Source organism: Carex rostrata, chromosome 4 (assembly GCF_964058835.1).
Source record: "Carex rostrata chromosome 4, lpCarRost1.2, whole genome shotgun sequence".
Taxonomy (NCBI): Eukaryota; Viridiplantae; Streptophyta; class Magnoliopsida; order Poales; family Cyperaceae; genus Carex; species Carex rostrata.
Window position 1 is genome coordinate 260,572 of NC_135921.1, and position 18,506 is coordinate 279,077.

At 36.1% G+C, this 18,506-nt stretch overlaps 1 protein-coding gene across 1 annotated transcript; it reads right to left on the reverse strand.

Moving 5' to 3' along the window:
* Window positions 1–8,112: 8,112 nt before the first annotated feature.
* Window positions 8,113–16,672, reverse strand: LOC144552566 (alanine aminotransferase 2-like). Its single transcript, XM_078300530.1, has 15 exons — window positions 16,551–16,672; window positions 15,139–15,189; window positions 14,698–14,748; window positions 14,537–14,602; window positions 14,217–14,278; window positions 13,424–13,502; window positions 12,880–12,984; window positions 12,576–12,686; window positions 11,966–12,103; window positions 11,681–11,755; window positions 11,003–11,123; window positions 10,058–10,212; window positions 9,717–9,791; window positions 9,043–9,246; window positions 8,113–8,360 (listed from the first exon to the last, which is right to left on the reverse strand). Exons 1-15 carry the CDS (start codon window positions 16,599–16,601, stop codon window positions 8,244–8,246), a joined length of 1,461 nt encoding a protein of 486 aa, XP_078156656.1. The 5' UTR covers window positions 16,602–16,672; the 3' UTR covers window positions 8,113–8,243.
* Window positions 16,673–18,506: the final 1,834 nt, after the last annotated feature.

Here is an 18,506-nt window from a genome sequence, read left to right on the forward strand (position 1 = left end):
AGCTTTCGCTGATGGGTAAGGATGATACCGACAAGTTCCACAAGTAAGTACCATCTACTTAATTTCATTATCACTTTAATATTGTCACTGTTTCTCTCCTTTCTAATTAATTGTACTTGCAGTACGGCACACAATAAGTCTAAAGTCGACTGGAGCCAGTATTTCGTCATGCAGTATAACTGGGCTCGACATCCGGAGCAGCACTTATGGAGCCCGCCATCTACTGCATCATTAGGTGCTGGTCCCGGGAATTTGAGATATGCCATATGGTACCAGAGATGGGGCATGCTGTCAGTCTACTTGACAGGCCATTATGGCGAGACCCTTCGACGTAGACTGATGGATTCATCCAGCAATTATATGCCTTGGGGTCCGATCAATGCTCGCGCGGTAAGTACAACTGAAACATACTTTAATTTAAAATTGCAAATTTTAATTACTTACTGTTGGCATAATCATGTTGTGTGTATGGCGAAGGATGCTTAGCGATATATGGGATGCCAGATGCTCGAGCGCACTGCACCAATCGTGAGAGGAGTTGGACGCAGCTTGGTGTGCATGGCGAAGGATGCTTAGCAATATATGGGATGCCAGATGCTCGAGCGCACTGCACCAATCGTGGAGACAGGCAGTTTTGAAGGCCGCTCGTTGGCATGTTGCGTGATGCTAGGGAGAACATCAATTGGCGAGAGATAAAGTCTACACCGCGAAATCCGAATTACCAACCAGAGGCCATCTACGCTCATGAGATGCCGCCACCTCCTGCAGGTAATTACAACTTAATATTAAAAGTACGACACACACAATATTCTTATTTTCCTTGAATTGTTTGTTCTAACTCAATTAACTTCCAATTATGCAGTTGATGACTCAGGTTGGGCGTTCCACCACTGGGTGTTGAATACCCAAGGATGGGATGCTTACAGAAATAAATACGGAGTTCCGATAAAGCTTGGCACAGTCAGTCACCGATTTATATTATTTATTGCAGAGTTCTTTGTATGTAGCAAAACTAACATTATTTTAATCTAGGATGGAGCACCTCGTTGGAATGCCAATCCCAGTTTTACCGTGGATGAGCTGGCCTCGTTCGACATAGAAGCAGAGGTGATTGGCTCCCACAGACCACGATATGGAGTGGAGATAGAGCACAACTTTGAGGCTGGTGGGAGTGCATCTCAGACTGCAAATGGCTTTTTCTCTGCATTATTTGGTGCACTGCCTCCTACCACGTATGCTGCAAGCTGGGAGCAAGATCCATGGGAGCTGCGTACACAGCCCGCCAATGCAGAGTCAGCTACTGTATTTGATTCATGGGCAGCCAGTACAGGTACACAACACATGTTTACGGGGGAGGAGGATAAGGATATGGGAGAGGAGGTGTTAGGAGATGTGAGTCCGCAGAGGCCCGTGCAGCCGCACAGGCATGGCAAGGGCATAGCGGCTCCTAGGTTGTCTTCATCCGGAAGGAAACGACAAGGATGATTGTAGAGTTTTTGTTTATTGTGATATAGTTCTGACTGTAGTATTTTGACTATGGGACTGTTGTATTATACGTTTCTGATTATGTTGGCGCGCATTATGTTGGCATTATGTTTTTTTATTTTATATTCTTGTTGGTATTATGTTGTTTGCACTTTACATTTCATCATTATAATACAATTTAATAATACAATTAAAGTTCAACAATAGAATTAAAAGCGCAACAGTACACTATATTAAGAAATTATATTGAAACCGTAATTTTAAAAACACTAACATCTTTTTTAACAAACTACATTTTTTTAAAAAAAATTTATAAGTTACATGACATAATAATGGGTACATTAATACATGGTTATTTGGAAAATAATTAAAAAGAAAAATTTAATAGCCATGTATTAGTTTTTTAAAAATTACGGGCGGGGCGGCTCACATAACATATGGGGCGCCAGTGGGTGGGGCGGCTCAATATTGCTGTGGAGCGCCTGTCAGCGGGGCGCCTCATTGGTATTTTGGGCCGCTCGAAGCCCAGGCGATCAGGGCAAGTATAAAAAAAAAATGTACACAGGGTTATTTTTAAAATTTTCATTTTTTTAGGGATATTAATAAAAATGGCCGAGACATTTGATATATTGATGAGTGATGTCGTAACTCTTTATAACTTTGACTTGATTTGTTAGTTTTATATCACAAATCTAAAGATAACACTAATTAAGAACTTAGTCTTCATTCTTAATAATTTATTTTATTCAAATATACACAAGAAAATATGGTTAGATTGCATCAATGGTGTCAACTTCTTCTTTTTTAGATCTTAATATTTTCATTTAAATAAATTTTAGAACAAAATTCTGAAATCATAAATATAACCATTATTTTTTTTATTCCAAACAAGATGTTTTCGATGATTTTTGAATCATAAATATAATCATAATTCATACTTTCGATAATTTTTGAATCATAAATATAACCATAATTCATGGTAAACATCCACAAAAAATTTAGACCGTCCAACATAAGATTTTGATTTTTTTTATGAAGAGCTATAAGAGAATTAACTATAACAGAATTTAGTTAAAACAAAATTCTGTTATTAGTTAGATGGTTAATTACAGCTGAGTTTGTTTAGCCTTGCTGTTAGACTAGTGATTGTTAGATGACAGTTGGAGATTAGTTAGATGACAGTTAGATCAATAGGCTATATATGGCCGTGTAATACCACTGTGTAAAATTACAATCAATAAAATAAAGAAAAAGATTCAAAAGCATTTCTTCTATCTTCCCCTATATTCTGTCTTGTTTCTTTACATGGTATCAGAGCCTCAATGGCTGACACCACCCCTGTTCCGCAACCAATGAACCAATCTAACCAAAACGATTCTATCATCTCTCTAAATCTTCCAATTGCTACCAAATTATCTCATACAAACTTCCTAACCTGGAAATCTCAAATCTTGCCGGTGATCAAAGGGTATAACCTCGGGAGATACATCGATTCAGCTTCTACAGCAGCTGGTAATACTGATTTTTCTGAGAGACAGGACCAGCTTATTCTGGCATGGATACGATCCTCCTTGACTGAGCCGATTCAGGCACAGGTGGTATCTTGCGAGACTACGGCGGATCTATGGTCAAACCTCACTCAGATCTTCTCTGCTACGTCACGAGCCCGTCTGACAGACCTCCGCCGACAGCTCCAAACTACCACCAAAGGGACTTCCACCTGTTCCGAATATCTTCAGCGAATGCGGAAGATTTCCGACGAACTGGCTTTCATCGGATCACCATTAACCGACGATGACCTTGTCTCGTCCGTTCTGAATGGTCTAGGCGCGGAATACAACCCATTCGTGATAGCTGTCACCACCGCAAGCCGTCACTCGCCGCTATCCTTCTCAGATTTGCACGGATTGCTCCTCTCCCACGAGCATCTCTTGCAAGGTCAGTCTAGTGGATCTTCTCTGCCATCCATCGAATCTCCTGCTGCCTTTGCAACCCGATCTGGCTATTCGGGTCCGCCTAAACCTCACTTCCGCCCATCCGATAACCCGTCTACACAATATCCGAATTATCAGCAGAACAGACCGAATTATCAGCAGAACAGATCCACTTTCCAAAGCAGGCCAAACTCTTATGGGCCGCAGCAAGCCCGAACCAATGCAGGATTTAATGGTGGCTATTTTTCTGGGCCAAGACCTACAGCTGCTGGACCTTCTTCATTCTCTGGGCCAAAACCAGCCAAGCCTCAATGTCAGATTTGTTTGAAGATAGGCCATACCGCCAAAATCTGTTATTTCAGATTTTCTGAGGACAGAGAGACACCCCAGCCAGCACAACCACCATCCACCTTTCATGCTTATCTAGCACAGCCGACCGAGGGTTATGATGAGACCTCCGAATGGATTTTAGACTCGGGAGCCACCAACCATGTCACGAGTGACCTCAACAACTTCTCCTCTTTCTATGCTTATGAGGGCACCGAAAATCTCCAAATTGGTAATGGTGAAGGACTCCCCATTTCAAACATCGGTTTTGCTTCTTTTCAAGTCTCTAATCACAAAATTCACCTACACAATATTTTGCATGTCCCAAATTTTTCTAAGAATCTTATTAGTCTCTCTCAATTGCTTCTTGATAACCCTCATTTGATTGTTGAATTCACATCTTTACATTGTGTTTTCAAGGACCGCCACATGAGGACCACACCTCTCCAAGTGACTTGTGCTAATGGCCTTTTCTCCATTCCATTGAAGCAATTTTCTTCTTCCCCACAAGCTTTTATTGGCATTCGTGCTTCGGCTGACCAATGGCATGCAAGATTGGGACATCCCTCCGCTTCAACTACATTGCATTTACTTAGCTCAAAAAAATTGCCTTGTAGTTCTAATAAATTGTCCCCATGTAATAATTGTCATATGGCTAAATCTCACCATTTACCTTTTCTTTCTTCTACTTCTTCTACTAATTCTCCATTAGACCTTGTTCATTCCGATGTTTGGGGACCCTCTCCTATTACTTCTTTTCATGGATATCGGTACTATGTGACATTTATAGATGATTTTTCCCGATTTACTTGGGTTTATTTCATGAAAAATAAGAGTGAAGTCTCTCATATTTTCTCTTGTTTTAAAGCACAAATTGAGAATTTTTTAGGCACTACCATCAAAATTTTGCGCACGGATGGAGGGACGGAGTATAAACCGATCCAAACTCGTTTTCCACAAATCATCCACCAAACATCATGCCCATACACGCCGCAACAAAATGGTGTCGCGGAGCGCAAACACCGTCACATAATCGAGCTATCTCTTGCCTCTATGTCTCATGCCTCGATTCCAAGTGCCTATTGGGACGAAGTATTCTCAAGTGTGGTCTTTCTCATCAACCGACTCCCAAATCATACTTCTCAAATCCCATTTACTACGCTTTTCAACAAAGATCCCGATTACTCTTCACTTCGGGTCTTGGGTTGCCTATGCTTCCCTTATACCCGACCATATAATGAACATAAACTCCAACTTCACGCCTTGCCTTGTGTATTTTTAGGATATGCTTCCTCCCAAAAAGGATTTCGTTGCTTGCATATTCCTACCAACAAAATATATATTTCTAGGAATGTTCAATTCATTGAAACAGTTTTCCCATTTGCCACCCAAACTGATGCTCCTCAACCTTCACATTCAATTGCCGAAAATTCTTGGCTCAGCCTTATTTCGGTTACAGACCCTTCTCCTAATAATCCATCAGCCCAACCTGCCATTCCCCAGGCCCAATTCGAAATTTCCCCAGCTGTTGTTATTTCCCAGCAGGCCGACACCAACCCAACAGCCCAAAATTCCCTTCCAGACAGCCCAACACCACCTCCACCCGAAACCTTTGGTTTCTCTACACCCTCGGCCCCAGTCCCTAATATTTCTAATCATCCTATGATTACACGCACACGTGATCAAACCCGCAAACCTCGCACCTATCCTAACCATGTTGCTTTCACGGTTTCAATTGAATCCGAACCAACATCTTTCTCTCAAGCTAAAACCGAAACTTGTTGGCAAAATGCAATGCAAGCCGAGATTGATGCTCTCAACAAAAACCAAACTTGGACTCTCGTACCTCCACCTTCTAATCAAAAAGTTATCGGTTGCAAGTGGGTTTATAAAGTGAAACGAAAGGCCGATGGATCAATCGAACGACATAAAGCACGATTAGTTGCCAAAGGGTTCCATCAAGCCGAAGGCATCGATTATTTCGAGACTTTTAGTCCCGTGGTTAGACCTACCACCATTCGACTCGTGCTTTCGATTGCCATTACCTCTAATTGGTCTATTCGACAATTAGATGTCCAAAACGCATTCTTACACGGGGATCTCCAAGAATAAGTCTATATGACTCAACCACCCGGTTTTATTGATTCTCAAAAACCCGACCATGTTTGCCTTCTTTCTAAAGCACTCTACGGTCTAAAACAATCCTCTCGCGCTTGGTTTCAAAAATTAAAAATGGTTCTCCTCAAATACGGCTTTCATGGCTCTCAACACGATCCCTCCCTTTTCATCTCACACTCCCATGGCCACCTCACCATTATTCTTGTATATGTTGATGATATTATCATCACCGGCAACAATGATGAATACTTGAGATCATGCATTTCCCTCCTCTCAACCGAATTTGCTCTCTAAGATTTGGGTGACTTACATTTTTTCTTAGGCATTGAAGTCAATCGATCATCCCAAGGAATGCATCTCTCTCAAACAAAATACCTCAAAGATCTACTTACTCGGACAAAAATGCAACACTCAAAACCGTCTTCCTCTCCCATGGCCACAAATTCCACCTTGTCTATTCATGACAAACCGAGTTTTGAGGATCCACATCTCTATCGTAGCGTTGTTGGGGCACTCCAATATGCTACACTTACCCGACCCGATATTTCCTTCGCCGTCAATAAAGTTTCCCAGTTTATGCACCATCCTTCTCATTCTCATTGGGTGGCCGTTAAAAGAATACTACGTTACCTTCTTGGTACACTTCACCATGGACTATTTCTTTCCTCTACCTCTCCTCTCTCCTTACATGCCTATTGTGACGCCGATTGGGCGGGTTCTATAGATGACCGACGTTCAACATCGGGATTTTGCATTTTCTTAGGCCGCAACCTCATCTCATGGAGTGCTAAGAAACAAGCAACGGTCTCTCGTTCTAGCACAGAGGCTGAATACCGCAGTCTAGCTATTGCTTGTGCCGAATTACTTTGGCTACGCTACCTTCTTCACGAGTTGCACCTTCCTCCTTCTATCCCTACCACCTTGTGGTGTGACAACATTGGAGCTACATTCCTCGCTTCTAATCCAATGTTTCATGCACGCACGAAACATGTCGAGATCGATTATCATTTCGTGCGTGAACGGATTGCTTCTAAAGAACTTTCCGTACGTTTTATTTGCTCCAATGACCAACTTGCTGACCTCCTGACAAAGCCACTTCCTTCCTCACGCTTCGCTGCACTCCGACGCAAGCTCACAGTGGTTCCACTCACTTCCGCTTGAGGGGGGGCTATAAGAGAATTAACTATAACAGAATTTAGTTAAAACAAAATTCTGTTATTAGTTAGATGGTTAATTACAGCTGAGTTTGTTTAGCCTTGCTGTTAGACTAGTGATTGTTAGATGACAGTTGGAGATTAGTTAGATGACAGTTAGATCAATAGGCTATATATGGCCGTGTAATACCACTGTGTAAAATTACAATCAATAAAATAAAGAAAAAGATTCAAAAGCATTTCTTCTATCTTCCCCTATATTCTGTCTTGTTTCTTTACAAGAGCATATATCCAAATTTATTTTCTTGCGTAAATTTGAGCTCTTATGAATTTGAATGACTTTACTATCAATGTAGAATAATTCAAAATATGAAATTCTTATCATGTAAAAGATTAAACTCTGTTTTAGCGGAAACTGCATTATCGTTATTGACAAATTTTTCTCAAAATAATCGATGGGTTTTTTTTTTTTTTTAATTTGTGTTGTTTGTATTCATAATTCTTTGATAAATTAGCCATTGTTCTTTATTCTGTTTTGCGATTTTTTTGTTTTATGCTCTCAATATATAATTCTTAATTATTTATGAATGACAAATTTTTGATCGTGCCAAACTTTTTTCAAATCATTTAATTTAATTGTCAGTGTGGTTTTGACAAATAAGAAGAAGAGGTCAGAAAATTAAGATCTGATAGTAAAATGCATGGGGTGTAGAGCATGCATGCCACATTAGCAGGGCTGACCCCTCTGGAATCTGGATATAATCGCCACAGCCACAGATGAAATTTAAAAAAAAGCAACACTATACGTCTATACCTGTAAAGTGTAAAATAAAACGAAAGGCGACTTGGAACGATTATTGAAGGCGTCCAGTCCAGTCCTCCGAGTCCGATCCATTCATTTTTCTCTGGCACGATTATTGAAGGGAGCCATGCATGGATTCCAGCTCGCCCGGATTGGCCCGGGCTGGCTATGAAGGAGCATGCATGCATGACCCAGAAGCAATTAATTAATTAATGTCTAGTTGTCTACCAAGATATATACCAAACAAATTAAGATACTCGATCGAATTCAACAAATTGTCTTTAAATTAAGCAGCAGGTCATCTAGCTATCTATAGCATTACATTACAATATATATTTTACATTCATTCATAGCGCTCATTCATGCATGTTATTACAAGCAACCAAGAACTAACCACATGCTATGCTAATGCTAATGCTAATGCTAGTCCCTGAATTCTCTCATAAACGACTCATGAAATGCTTTCAGTCGCGACACAATAGCAGGAATCTTGTGTTCTTCAGGGAGAATGGTTGTTCGGACATGCCATGTATCAGGAGCCTTCAACACCAAAATAAATAAAGGAATTAAGACAAACTAAGCTAATTATCCAAAGACATGTACAGTCACACCAAAACAAATTTTAACAGTTCAATATGCTTACTCCTCAATAAATTAAAGAGTACGTGGACAACTAACAACAAATTTTGTAAGAGTGAGGCTATGGTACGTACTATGCATGGCGCAGATTGGTCCGTACTACGGATTAATATTTTTGTTTTTAAAGTCCAAATAGCCGATCTGAATCATTCAACATTGATTTCCATATGAAAATGTAAGTATTTGCCGACTAAATTTGACATTTTTTTAAAAAAAATTTACTATTTTTTTATATCAATAGAAAATCACTACTTTTGAATGGTCTAGAATCTTTAGATCAAGTGATTTTCTATCTATCTACAAAAATTCTAAAAAATGTAAATTTTGATTTACAAGGACATTTTCATATGGAGACCATGTTCAAATCGGTTGTTTAGACTTTGAAAATGGAGATATTGATTCAAAATATGGACCAATATGTGCTATGCATAGTACTGTAGCCTCACTCATTTATTAATTAGTTCTTATATTGTATAAAACTCTTATGTTGGTTCAAATTTTATTAGCACCTTAAGAAAATCTGTCATAGCCTTTAATTTCTTTCCTCAAAGGTTAGGAAAACAAAATATCGAGTACTGATCACCTGTCCAAAACCGGAGCCTGGGACGAAAACTAAACCAGTGTCATCGAGGAGCTTGAGTGCATAAAATGTATCAGGTGCCATGTTGACCTTTTTAGCGGCCTCAATTGCTTTCTCAGGCAATTTAATTCGAGGGAAGAGATACATAGCACCCTCTGCTTTCTGGCATAACACCCCTTCCATGCTGTTAAAGGCATCCTCCAATGCCTGCAAAAAAATAAAACGATAAATAAGCGTATAAAAATTCTCTGGGAGGTTATTTTGTTACAGTACATCATCAAAGCCATGTAAGCTTGGTATTTCTTTTTTATTTAGGAATGATGAAATTTACTTGCCACAACTTTGGAAGATTAGAAAAATAATGAAACACACAGGTAAAATGCAGATTAGTGGTCACTGTTCCTGACGGCCAAAGAAAATTAGTTGTGCTCTAACTACTACAGAGTTGCTACAAACTATAAATAACCAAAAGAAATTTATGGACAGATATGGATTGCCATTTTTTACCCTGATATTTGGGTCATAATATTTCAGAAGTTCACGTTCTCCTCTAGTATAGTCTGAAACTTCAAAGTATATAATATTTGAATTTTCAAACCAATGTTATAATACAGAGATCTCTTTGTGCTCCTTTACCTTCTGATAAAATTTATTAGACAAAGTGAAGTATATCTAACCTTGGCACGTCTTGCTAAGGATGAAAGAATCGCCTCCTTTTCAGCAAGGAACAATTCATGCGATTCTTCCCCTGGCTGTCAAATTACAGAATTTATATACTTAATTAATTCACGTGCCATCATTAGTAAAGTTACAAAGACTATTTGTATGATGAACCATTACCATTCAGGTTTCGACATCTTACTGGACAGTTTCATCTAATTATCACTTGGATTTTGTTGGTTCTTTCTCTTTCTTTTTGGTTTCCCACTTGTTTCATTGCAGCTTTTAATTAACAGCTGAGGAACAATGCTAAGGTGCAGTTTCATGTCATCAAAGTAAGAATAAATAAATATATTACCTTTGGTGGGTTCATGACCAAACTTGCTAGAATCTGACCAGAGGTGTTGGAGCAAAGATCTACAGAAGCAACCTTGTAAATCTGATCTTTTACATCCTCACTGAAACCACATAGCTCCATATACCCTCCCCTTTTTCCACATTCTCCATAATATCCTTCATTACAGAATGAATTAAATTAAATACGTCTAGTTAGGAACATTTGTCATTAGTTTGCCAAAGTGACATTGCAATTTTGGACAATGCATTTGGTACCAGATCCCATTGTACGGCATTTGGTTGATAGGTACTTTTTAAACTTCATACAATTAAGCTCTTCTAATGCTCTACTTAAAAAGCTAAATATGTAACACTAAAAATAATTTTGAATCAAATGATTATCTGGTAACCACTGGACCAGTCACTTGTACTTACTGAAAAGAGGGTTGCAATTGAACACATCAAAATATCACATGGACCCCTTCTATACAAGGAACTTCACCAATAAGGGAGAACCTAAATGAATGCCCCAAATCCCCAAATACCACTTCAGTTCCAACACAAATAGATTGTAAAAAATTATATATATATATATATTGTTTTTGTCCTCAATTCTAATTGCTTCCTGTTAAAATTTCCAAACTATCCCTGTTGATCATAATTCTCCTCTGAAGTATAACTTTTGTTATGATGATGAGGTTTTAGAATAAAACAGAGTAAAGGAGCAACCAGAAGCTGATTGCGAAGATGTTAGCAAAACAGATACTGACCGTGAATAATGGGTATAGCATGTAATGGCGGATGGATACAATTATGCCTATGTTTATTTCATTTATATTTTGGTGCAGGTAGTTGGGGCTTGAGGGATTATATATTTTTAGTTCTTGCAAGGTCAAATGCAAAAATTAGAAGTTTCTCAATTAAATTCCGAGAGAGAGAGATGTTGAGAATCTAGACGTTTAATTACCCTTTGAGATGGATTGGAATGATACCAAGGAGAGCTCATTTTCCTCATAGTCAAGGGATCTAGCAATCCGCTTGAATGAAATGAACTTCTTATTCTTTACATAAACATTTTCTTGGTAGACCTGCAACAGATGGTATTAACATAACTGGTCTAGTGCCACAACTTGAGACTACAATCCCTGGTTAAATTAAAAAAATAAAAAATACAAATACATATTGAGGATGCATCCTCAAAACATCAACCCTACCCCCCCCCCCCCCCCCCCCCCACACACACACACACACACACACACACAAACGGTAGAAAAAAGTTGTAGAAAAAACCATAGCTAATTGTTATGTCAATACTAGAATATGTTTCATGAATGATATCAAGATGGTTTTGTTTTTTCTTCTTCATTTTATCATTGTCAGATAGAGCCTAAAAATGGTTCAATCAAATGGAGTCTTGTAGATTCATTTATATTTATATATTTTTGCCCTCTTTCACTTATTCTTTCATTAAGACCGATCTTTTCGGATTGGCTAAAACCACTTTAGTTAGTTAAGCTTTCAAATTCTATAAGAAGCTGATTTTAGTACCAGCATTTAAAAGACGGTGGCTTACACTGAAATTATAAAAATGTATTGGACTTGTTTGCATATTCAACAAAAAAGGAAAGCAAGAGTAGATACTGACCTCATCTGCTAGAAGTACTAATCCTTCCTTCCGGCACAATTCTGCAATTTCCTGCTGGTTTGATTCCGAGAGAACCTAAGAAGTAAAAAAAGAAATACATCTTAACATCTATATATTTCTGGCTTCAAAAATATGCCAATATCCACCAGGTTAAAAAGTGACTATTGCCGAGGGTACATTGACAAAAATTGCTACTTTCGGGTGTATCGGTATTATCGACAGGAGTATCCGTAGGCAAAAAGCACTTTTACCCTCGCGGATAGTGATAGAGGAAGAAGCATGAACCTGTCCGGTGGGGTTCCCAGGATTTATGACAACCAATGCTCTCACATATATGCCATCTTCTCGAGCCATATCTACCCTTCGTTTGAGCTCAAAAACCTCAAGTCCCCATCCACTTGCCTCGTTAAGTTCATAAGGGACCTGACAACCATTGATGATTGTACTTAATTTAATATTTGCTTTGAAGTGTTATGCAAATTAGCTAATAATTGTCATTGCAAGAATATGAATGTTTAACAGTACAATTGTTATTTGAATGAATAGCAAAATGATGATTTGCATCAGTAAATTGAACCATGTTGAGTATTTTTTATGTACCACTTAAATGGCTAATTTAATTTGTCATTAAGGAAGAGTCCGTATTATTCATGACTTGAAAAACATGACTCTACTTTTCATATCCAGTTCGTTCAATATGAAAAGAACGACCCGATCCAAGTTATCCAACAGTGTTGTTTTATAAAGGGGCTTCAATCCGTGGATCTGCTCTGTTCGTCAGAAATCAGGTTGACCTCATATAAGAAGCAGGGCCTTGCTTTTGAAGGTCTTAATAATAACAGCATAAGAGAATCCCATATAAGAATGCTTACTAAAAGTGCACCAAAATACTTACAAGTTTACCGCCATGAAGAGCAATGGATGCAGAGTATAATGGATATTGAGGAATGGGGCACAAGATGCCATCCCTCTCTGATCGGATTAACAGCTGCATTATCATATGCACCTTAAAAAAAAAAAAAAACTTGGATAGTTAAAAAAATATTAGATGAAGATTAATTTATGGTCACTAATCAGAGGACTTACCATGGGAACATGACAATGAATAATGAAAAGATCGTCTAATAGTTCAGAATACATACAATGAAATGAAATTAGGTACTCTTTTATCCTTAATTTTTTGGGATTAATTTACTTACTGCTGAGCTAACACCGTCAGTTAAAAATATGTCCTCTGCATTAGCTGGGTAGCCATCACGAAGGGCTATGCCGGCAGCTATCATCTCACGCAATCCCTTTGCACCCTAATAAAATTGCAACAATTAATGAATATATAGGAGAAATAAATCTTAGTTATTGTTTGAAAGCTTGTGCATGGGAATTCAACATTACTATTTACTACTTGCTGACACCATTATTTTAGACTATGAATGCGTTCAATTATTCTAGACCATAAAATGCCTTAAAGGGTATATAACTATATATGATTAGCATTGGCCTTTTCCTACCATTTATTTTTATTTTTGGCATGCCATTTAGGAGCACTTAGACTGTATTTCTCAAATAGTAGCATCATTTCATATTAAATAGATAGGAAATTAAATTAAAAATAGAAATAACCACTAAAATGCTTGGTTAAAACCTGTCACATTATAAGTTATGTACATCACCATCCCTTGGTCGTATGGGTGAAATACATATATCTTGTATTGTATAAGAACTATATTCAAATTTTGTTCTCACCTTACTGTGACTGTACGCACCGGTACTATTTCCAGACAGCATAGCACGGATCTGCCTTGCTCTACTTATGGCATCCGAACTACAAGAACATTTAAAAACAAAATTGTTGATTTAATTTCTATTTAAATAGAAAAGGAGGTCATCACCCTGACTATATGTCAAATTTGCTCCGAATTTAAGTTCTATAATTTGAGTTAATAACCAGCAGATCAGCAAAACATTTTATTTAATTTAAATTTACTTAGAAGAAGTAATCACCCTGGCTGTGTGTACAAATTTGCTTCCAATTTAAGTACTATACTTTCAGTTAATAAGCAGGGGTATGGGAAACTAGAGAAGGAATTTTTTCTCCAAGATTGTTGTCCAAGTAGACATTTTGGCTACTTTTTTTTTTCATAGAGTTGCTTTGAAAGCAATTTGGCAACCTCACGTTTTCCTCTGTCGGGTATAAAGATTGTGGAACAAGCTTTAGGCGGCCTTGGTTCGCAAAATTTCTTTACCATACAATGTGAATGTATCAAGCCTAAACAAAATGCCAACTGTTTTTTTGTTACTAGTCAATGAGAAATGAATAAGATACATCTTATTACCAATCAGGCCTGCCTATCAAGCTAATAGAGAGTATCAAGTTGTGAAGGATTAATGCAAATTCGGAAAAAAAATAATACATCTATTATATCCAAACTAAAAAGCCAACAAAGACTACATTTAAACAGCTGGGAAATAAATTATATTCAGAACATAAATCTAGTAGGATGAAAGAAAATCATTTGTATATATGGTAAATTGTAACCTGAACAACTTCTGAGTTTCGTCACTGTCAAAGAGAGCTGGATACTCACATAAAGCAAGAACCTAATTAAGAAGCAAATGGTGATGTTAATATTATAAAAGCAGTAAACTGTCATGAATTTGCGAAAAGACTTTATACTCGAATCTAAGAAACTCAACAACTAGAGAAGAAAAAATCAAAGTGGGTTTAACCATTTATAAAACAGTGACCAGATTCAGATAATAGTAATTGTCCATTGCGAAAGGTGGCATATATCAGTAAATCTCAAATTTGAATTATAGTTACTTCACTATTGATTAAAATAGACTCAAATTACGGACCTGACGGAAAAATGTTATTGGCTGTTGATTCAAAGCTTGGGGATTTCCAAGATTGCAATATATTATCTGCCAAAAGCAAAACGTAAATGAAAGAGAATTTAGCATCAACATGAAGTAAAAAATTTATACTTTTGACGTCTAGCAAAAAACTTTTCATCTACCTCATCAAAAGGACGAGATCCTGGATTTTTTTCGAGCTCCTCCTGCAATCGCTGGATTAAAAATTTTGTAAATCATTTGTCAGATTGGAATTTGAACTGATTTTCTCTTAGTTTTATGGAAACAACTATATACTTTGCATGATTGTGGAGGCTCAAGTTGTAGAATGCACAAAGGTATCAAATCGAAAGTGATTTGGTAACACGTATTGTTTCAGTTCCTTTTCTTTTTCTCTTGGCTTATTTGGTGTTTAATTACATAACTAATATGTTAATCTCAAGGACCAAAACAAGATCTTCTAGTAAAAACAATCCAAAAATAACACATCTATGTCAATTAAGTGAGTTCCACACACCATAGAGAGCTACCACTATTCTATATCCATTAACAGAGGAAAACAGAGATATATTTACAGAAAAAAAATAGATTAATTTGATCCATACCAGTGCATAATTAAAAACCTCACCACGAACAGCGTATTCACAATTCCTAACCTGTTAAATTTCAAATACAATATGAAATATAAGTTGGAAGCTCAGCAGATCTAGTCTAAGAAATATATAAAATTCTAAATTTGGATTAAAAACTAAATAAATACCCAAATAGGGACATTTTGATAGGTATATCAAGATTTTACCTTTTAAATAAGCATAGTCAACTGCCACTAATTAAACTTACTATACTTTATAAATTGGTCATTAAATAAACTTATAATTATTCTTTTAAATAAATAAACTTGGTTAGATCCCATCTTGTGTTAATTCTTATTAAAAATCAGGAAAGACAGTAAAAAAAATTAGACTATTATTTTGCCGATGTGTACAATATAATATTATGTAAAATTGTAATTTAACTATAATATAAATGTAATGGGTTATAAGAAGCTTTAGGATTGACTCTCTCAAGTGCAGAGGGGTACCATGGATGCCATGTATCCGATTTCGTTTATTATTATTTTTTTCCTATAAACCATGTGTACAATTTCTTAATTAATTGAATGCTTAATAATGGATCTTCTCCAATCAAACAGGTTAATCCGAATTAAATCCAATAATTAATAATCAAACAGGCAAACCCATCGAACCCCCGGAATCCCACTGTTTTCGGCCTAGTACCGACATATAGCTAGGTTTGAAGTACCATAAATTCATATTTAACAAATATTTAATAAAATTTATATAATAAATAAGTATATACTAATACATAACTGTGATTTTACGATGTACCAAAACGAGGTTCCAAAAACTTAATTGTTATAGTATTAATTAAAAAGGATTGAACAAGCATGCATGATTTTATTTAACAATTACCAAAGAATTATATATCTCATATGAAAACATATATATATATATAGAGTTAGGCTGGGGTGCTATGGATAGCATAGTGGCCTCCCGTGCTATGGCTCAATATTCAAGTTTTCAAAATCCAAACGGTCGATCCGAACCGTTCATCTTATTTTCCATATTAATATCTGCTTGGAGACCAAATTTTATAATTTTCTGAATTTTTTTACTATTTATTAAACCACTTTGAAAATCGCTAATCCAACGGTTTTACTGTTTTGTGCAGCCACCGTTGGATCAACAATTTTGTAAAATACTTAATAAATAGTAAAAAAATTCAGAAAAATGTAAAATTTGGTCTCCAAGCAGATATTAATATGGAGAATAAGATGAACGGTTCGGATCGACCGTTTGGATTTTGAAAACTCGAATATTGAGCCGTAGCATAGAGGCCTCTATGCTATCCATAGCACCCAAGCCTTACTCTATAGATATATATATATACTACTATATATCTGTGTGAGAGCATGCACAGAAAATGAAGTTACAACAAATTAAGCTTGTGTACGTACCTTTGGATTGATAGACTCGATGGGGACTGCAGGGCTTCTGATGAAAGACATGGCCACACCTCAAAGTCTCAAACACAACCCACAGAGTGAGAGAAATTAAGGAGATCTGATCTGATCAAAAAGTGCTTAAATTTACTTCGCTAGCTAGTTGCCTAGTTGTAGTGCTTGCGCAAGTAAAGCCAGCTCTGGTTGCCACGTCGCAGCAACGCTCCTCCATCGTGTCAGCTAATCCTTCAAAACTGTGCCCTACACTTTCATCAATCTAATTGATTCTTTGTGGCGCTGACACTGCGGTAATCTCTATTGTCGATATTTATTTTTAGTTTATTACTTCTTCACTTATTTGCATAGTCACATGAATTATTCGGGTTCGGTTCGGCGATGTCAAAAATTTGTGATTCGAAAATAATTTGGGTGTCATTCGAGACTGATTCAAAATTATCCAAACTAGAGATCTTAGTCCTGCAAGAGAGCAAAAAAAAAAAAACCAAAAAAAATATATATTATGGGAAAAATTCACGAATAATTCGTAAAATTGGAGAAAATTTCGTAAATTTCGCGAATTATTCGGGTTTAATTCAGTCAAAGTTTGGTCAACCAAATAATTCGGTATTTGATTCAGCATTAAAAAAAATAAAATTATTTGAGTATAATTCGGATATAATTTGCAAATGTTGTGACTATTCTTCTTTGTGGGCTCCTTCGTAGACACAAACAGCGTATAAGCACTAAAAAAATTCTACATTATTTTAATTTTTTAATATTTATTTTTTTATTTATGTCATTCTTTGCATATCAATTTTTTTTTAATGTTATTTTATATGAAAAATTCAACATCCAAAAATTATCTACATTTATAATGTATTTTTGCAATCTTTAGATATGAATGAAAATAAAACTACATGAGTGTATTTTTACAAGCTCTTGATACCAACAAAAGCAAAGCTAAAATTTTATATTCGTTTACATATAAACAAGAAATATATATCTAACAAATTAATTTTTATATTTAAATTTTAAATTTGAGGTTATTAAAGTTTAAAAAAAAATAAAGATATGATGAAGGCAAAAAAAAAAAGAAGATATTGGAGTTTGAAACCCTCTGTTATTACACATTGTAGTCCAAATGTCAATAATATAAAGGAAAAAGGAATTTGGTATTCGTAAGATATTTTAAAAGAGATGATAAAACGTGGTCTACTTTTTAGTTTGGACCATAATTTTAGAATTAGCTCGAAAAACTAAAATGTTGGTAATTTTATTCAATATATTATATAGTAATAAAAAAATTGAACCAAAATGTCCAACATGCCCTCAAATAACTCCGTTACGTACGCATGCATGCAGCCTCATCAATATTAATTTATTGGCCTTTCAATAATTTTAGGAATTGTTTATTTAAAGCTTTTAATGAGCATAGCATAGTAAGCGTTCATGTAAATACGTACATTCAATTTCTCAGTGTAGAAATATACCGCTAAGTAACACAAAGAAATTGGTGTATAATATAATGATAATTTTGTTCTAATTGTTTCTTGTTATTTTTGGGTGCAAATTATATTGGATAATTTTTTTGTAAATTTTCTTTTTATCAAACTAGATTAACAGACTCTGTTCATAATTTTTTGCCACAAATGCCTTCTACTAGTACGCAAGTATTGAGCTCTATATGACAATGAACTTTGATATATATTCATATTTTATGATTCAGCAATAATGATAAAAAAAAAAAAAAAACGATTCCAGGATGGCACAATCAAATTGCAGATCCTAATTAATTAATCTGCGAAGAATTATTAATTATAGGATAAATTTCGTCGGAGACTAAACTGATTTTTTTTTGTCACAAATTAGTCTCTCAAGTTTAATTCATTATGCTGTAGCAATTAAAGTTTCATTTGTTCCATTCAAGTCACTTTGTTACTTTTTTCATTCAAAATATCTTAAGTTCAATTA

Excerpts from the sequence above, each read along its gene's own strand:
- LOC144552566 (XM_078300530.1), bottom strand. The coding sequence starts at position 16,601 with ATGTCTTTCATCAGAAGCCCTGCAGTCCCCATCGAGTCTATCAATCCA. Across the intron at positions 15,190-16,550 it reads TCGAGTCTATCAATCCAAAG|GTTAGGAATTGTGAATACGC; the intron begins GTACGTACACAA and ends GAAATTTAACAG. Across the intron at positions 11,756-11,965 it reads CTGGGAACCCCACCGGACAG|GTTCTCTCGGAATCAAACCA; the intron begins GTTCATGCTTCT and ends TTTACTTCTTAG.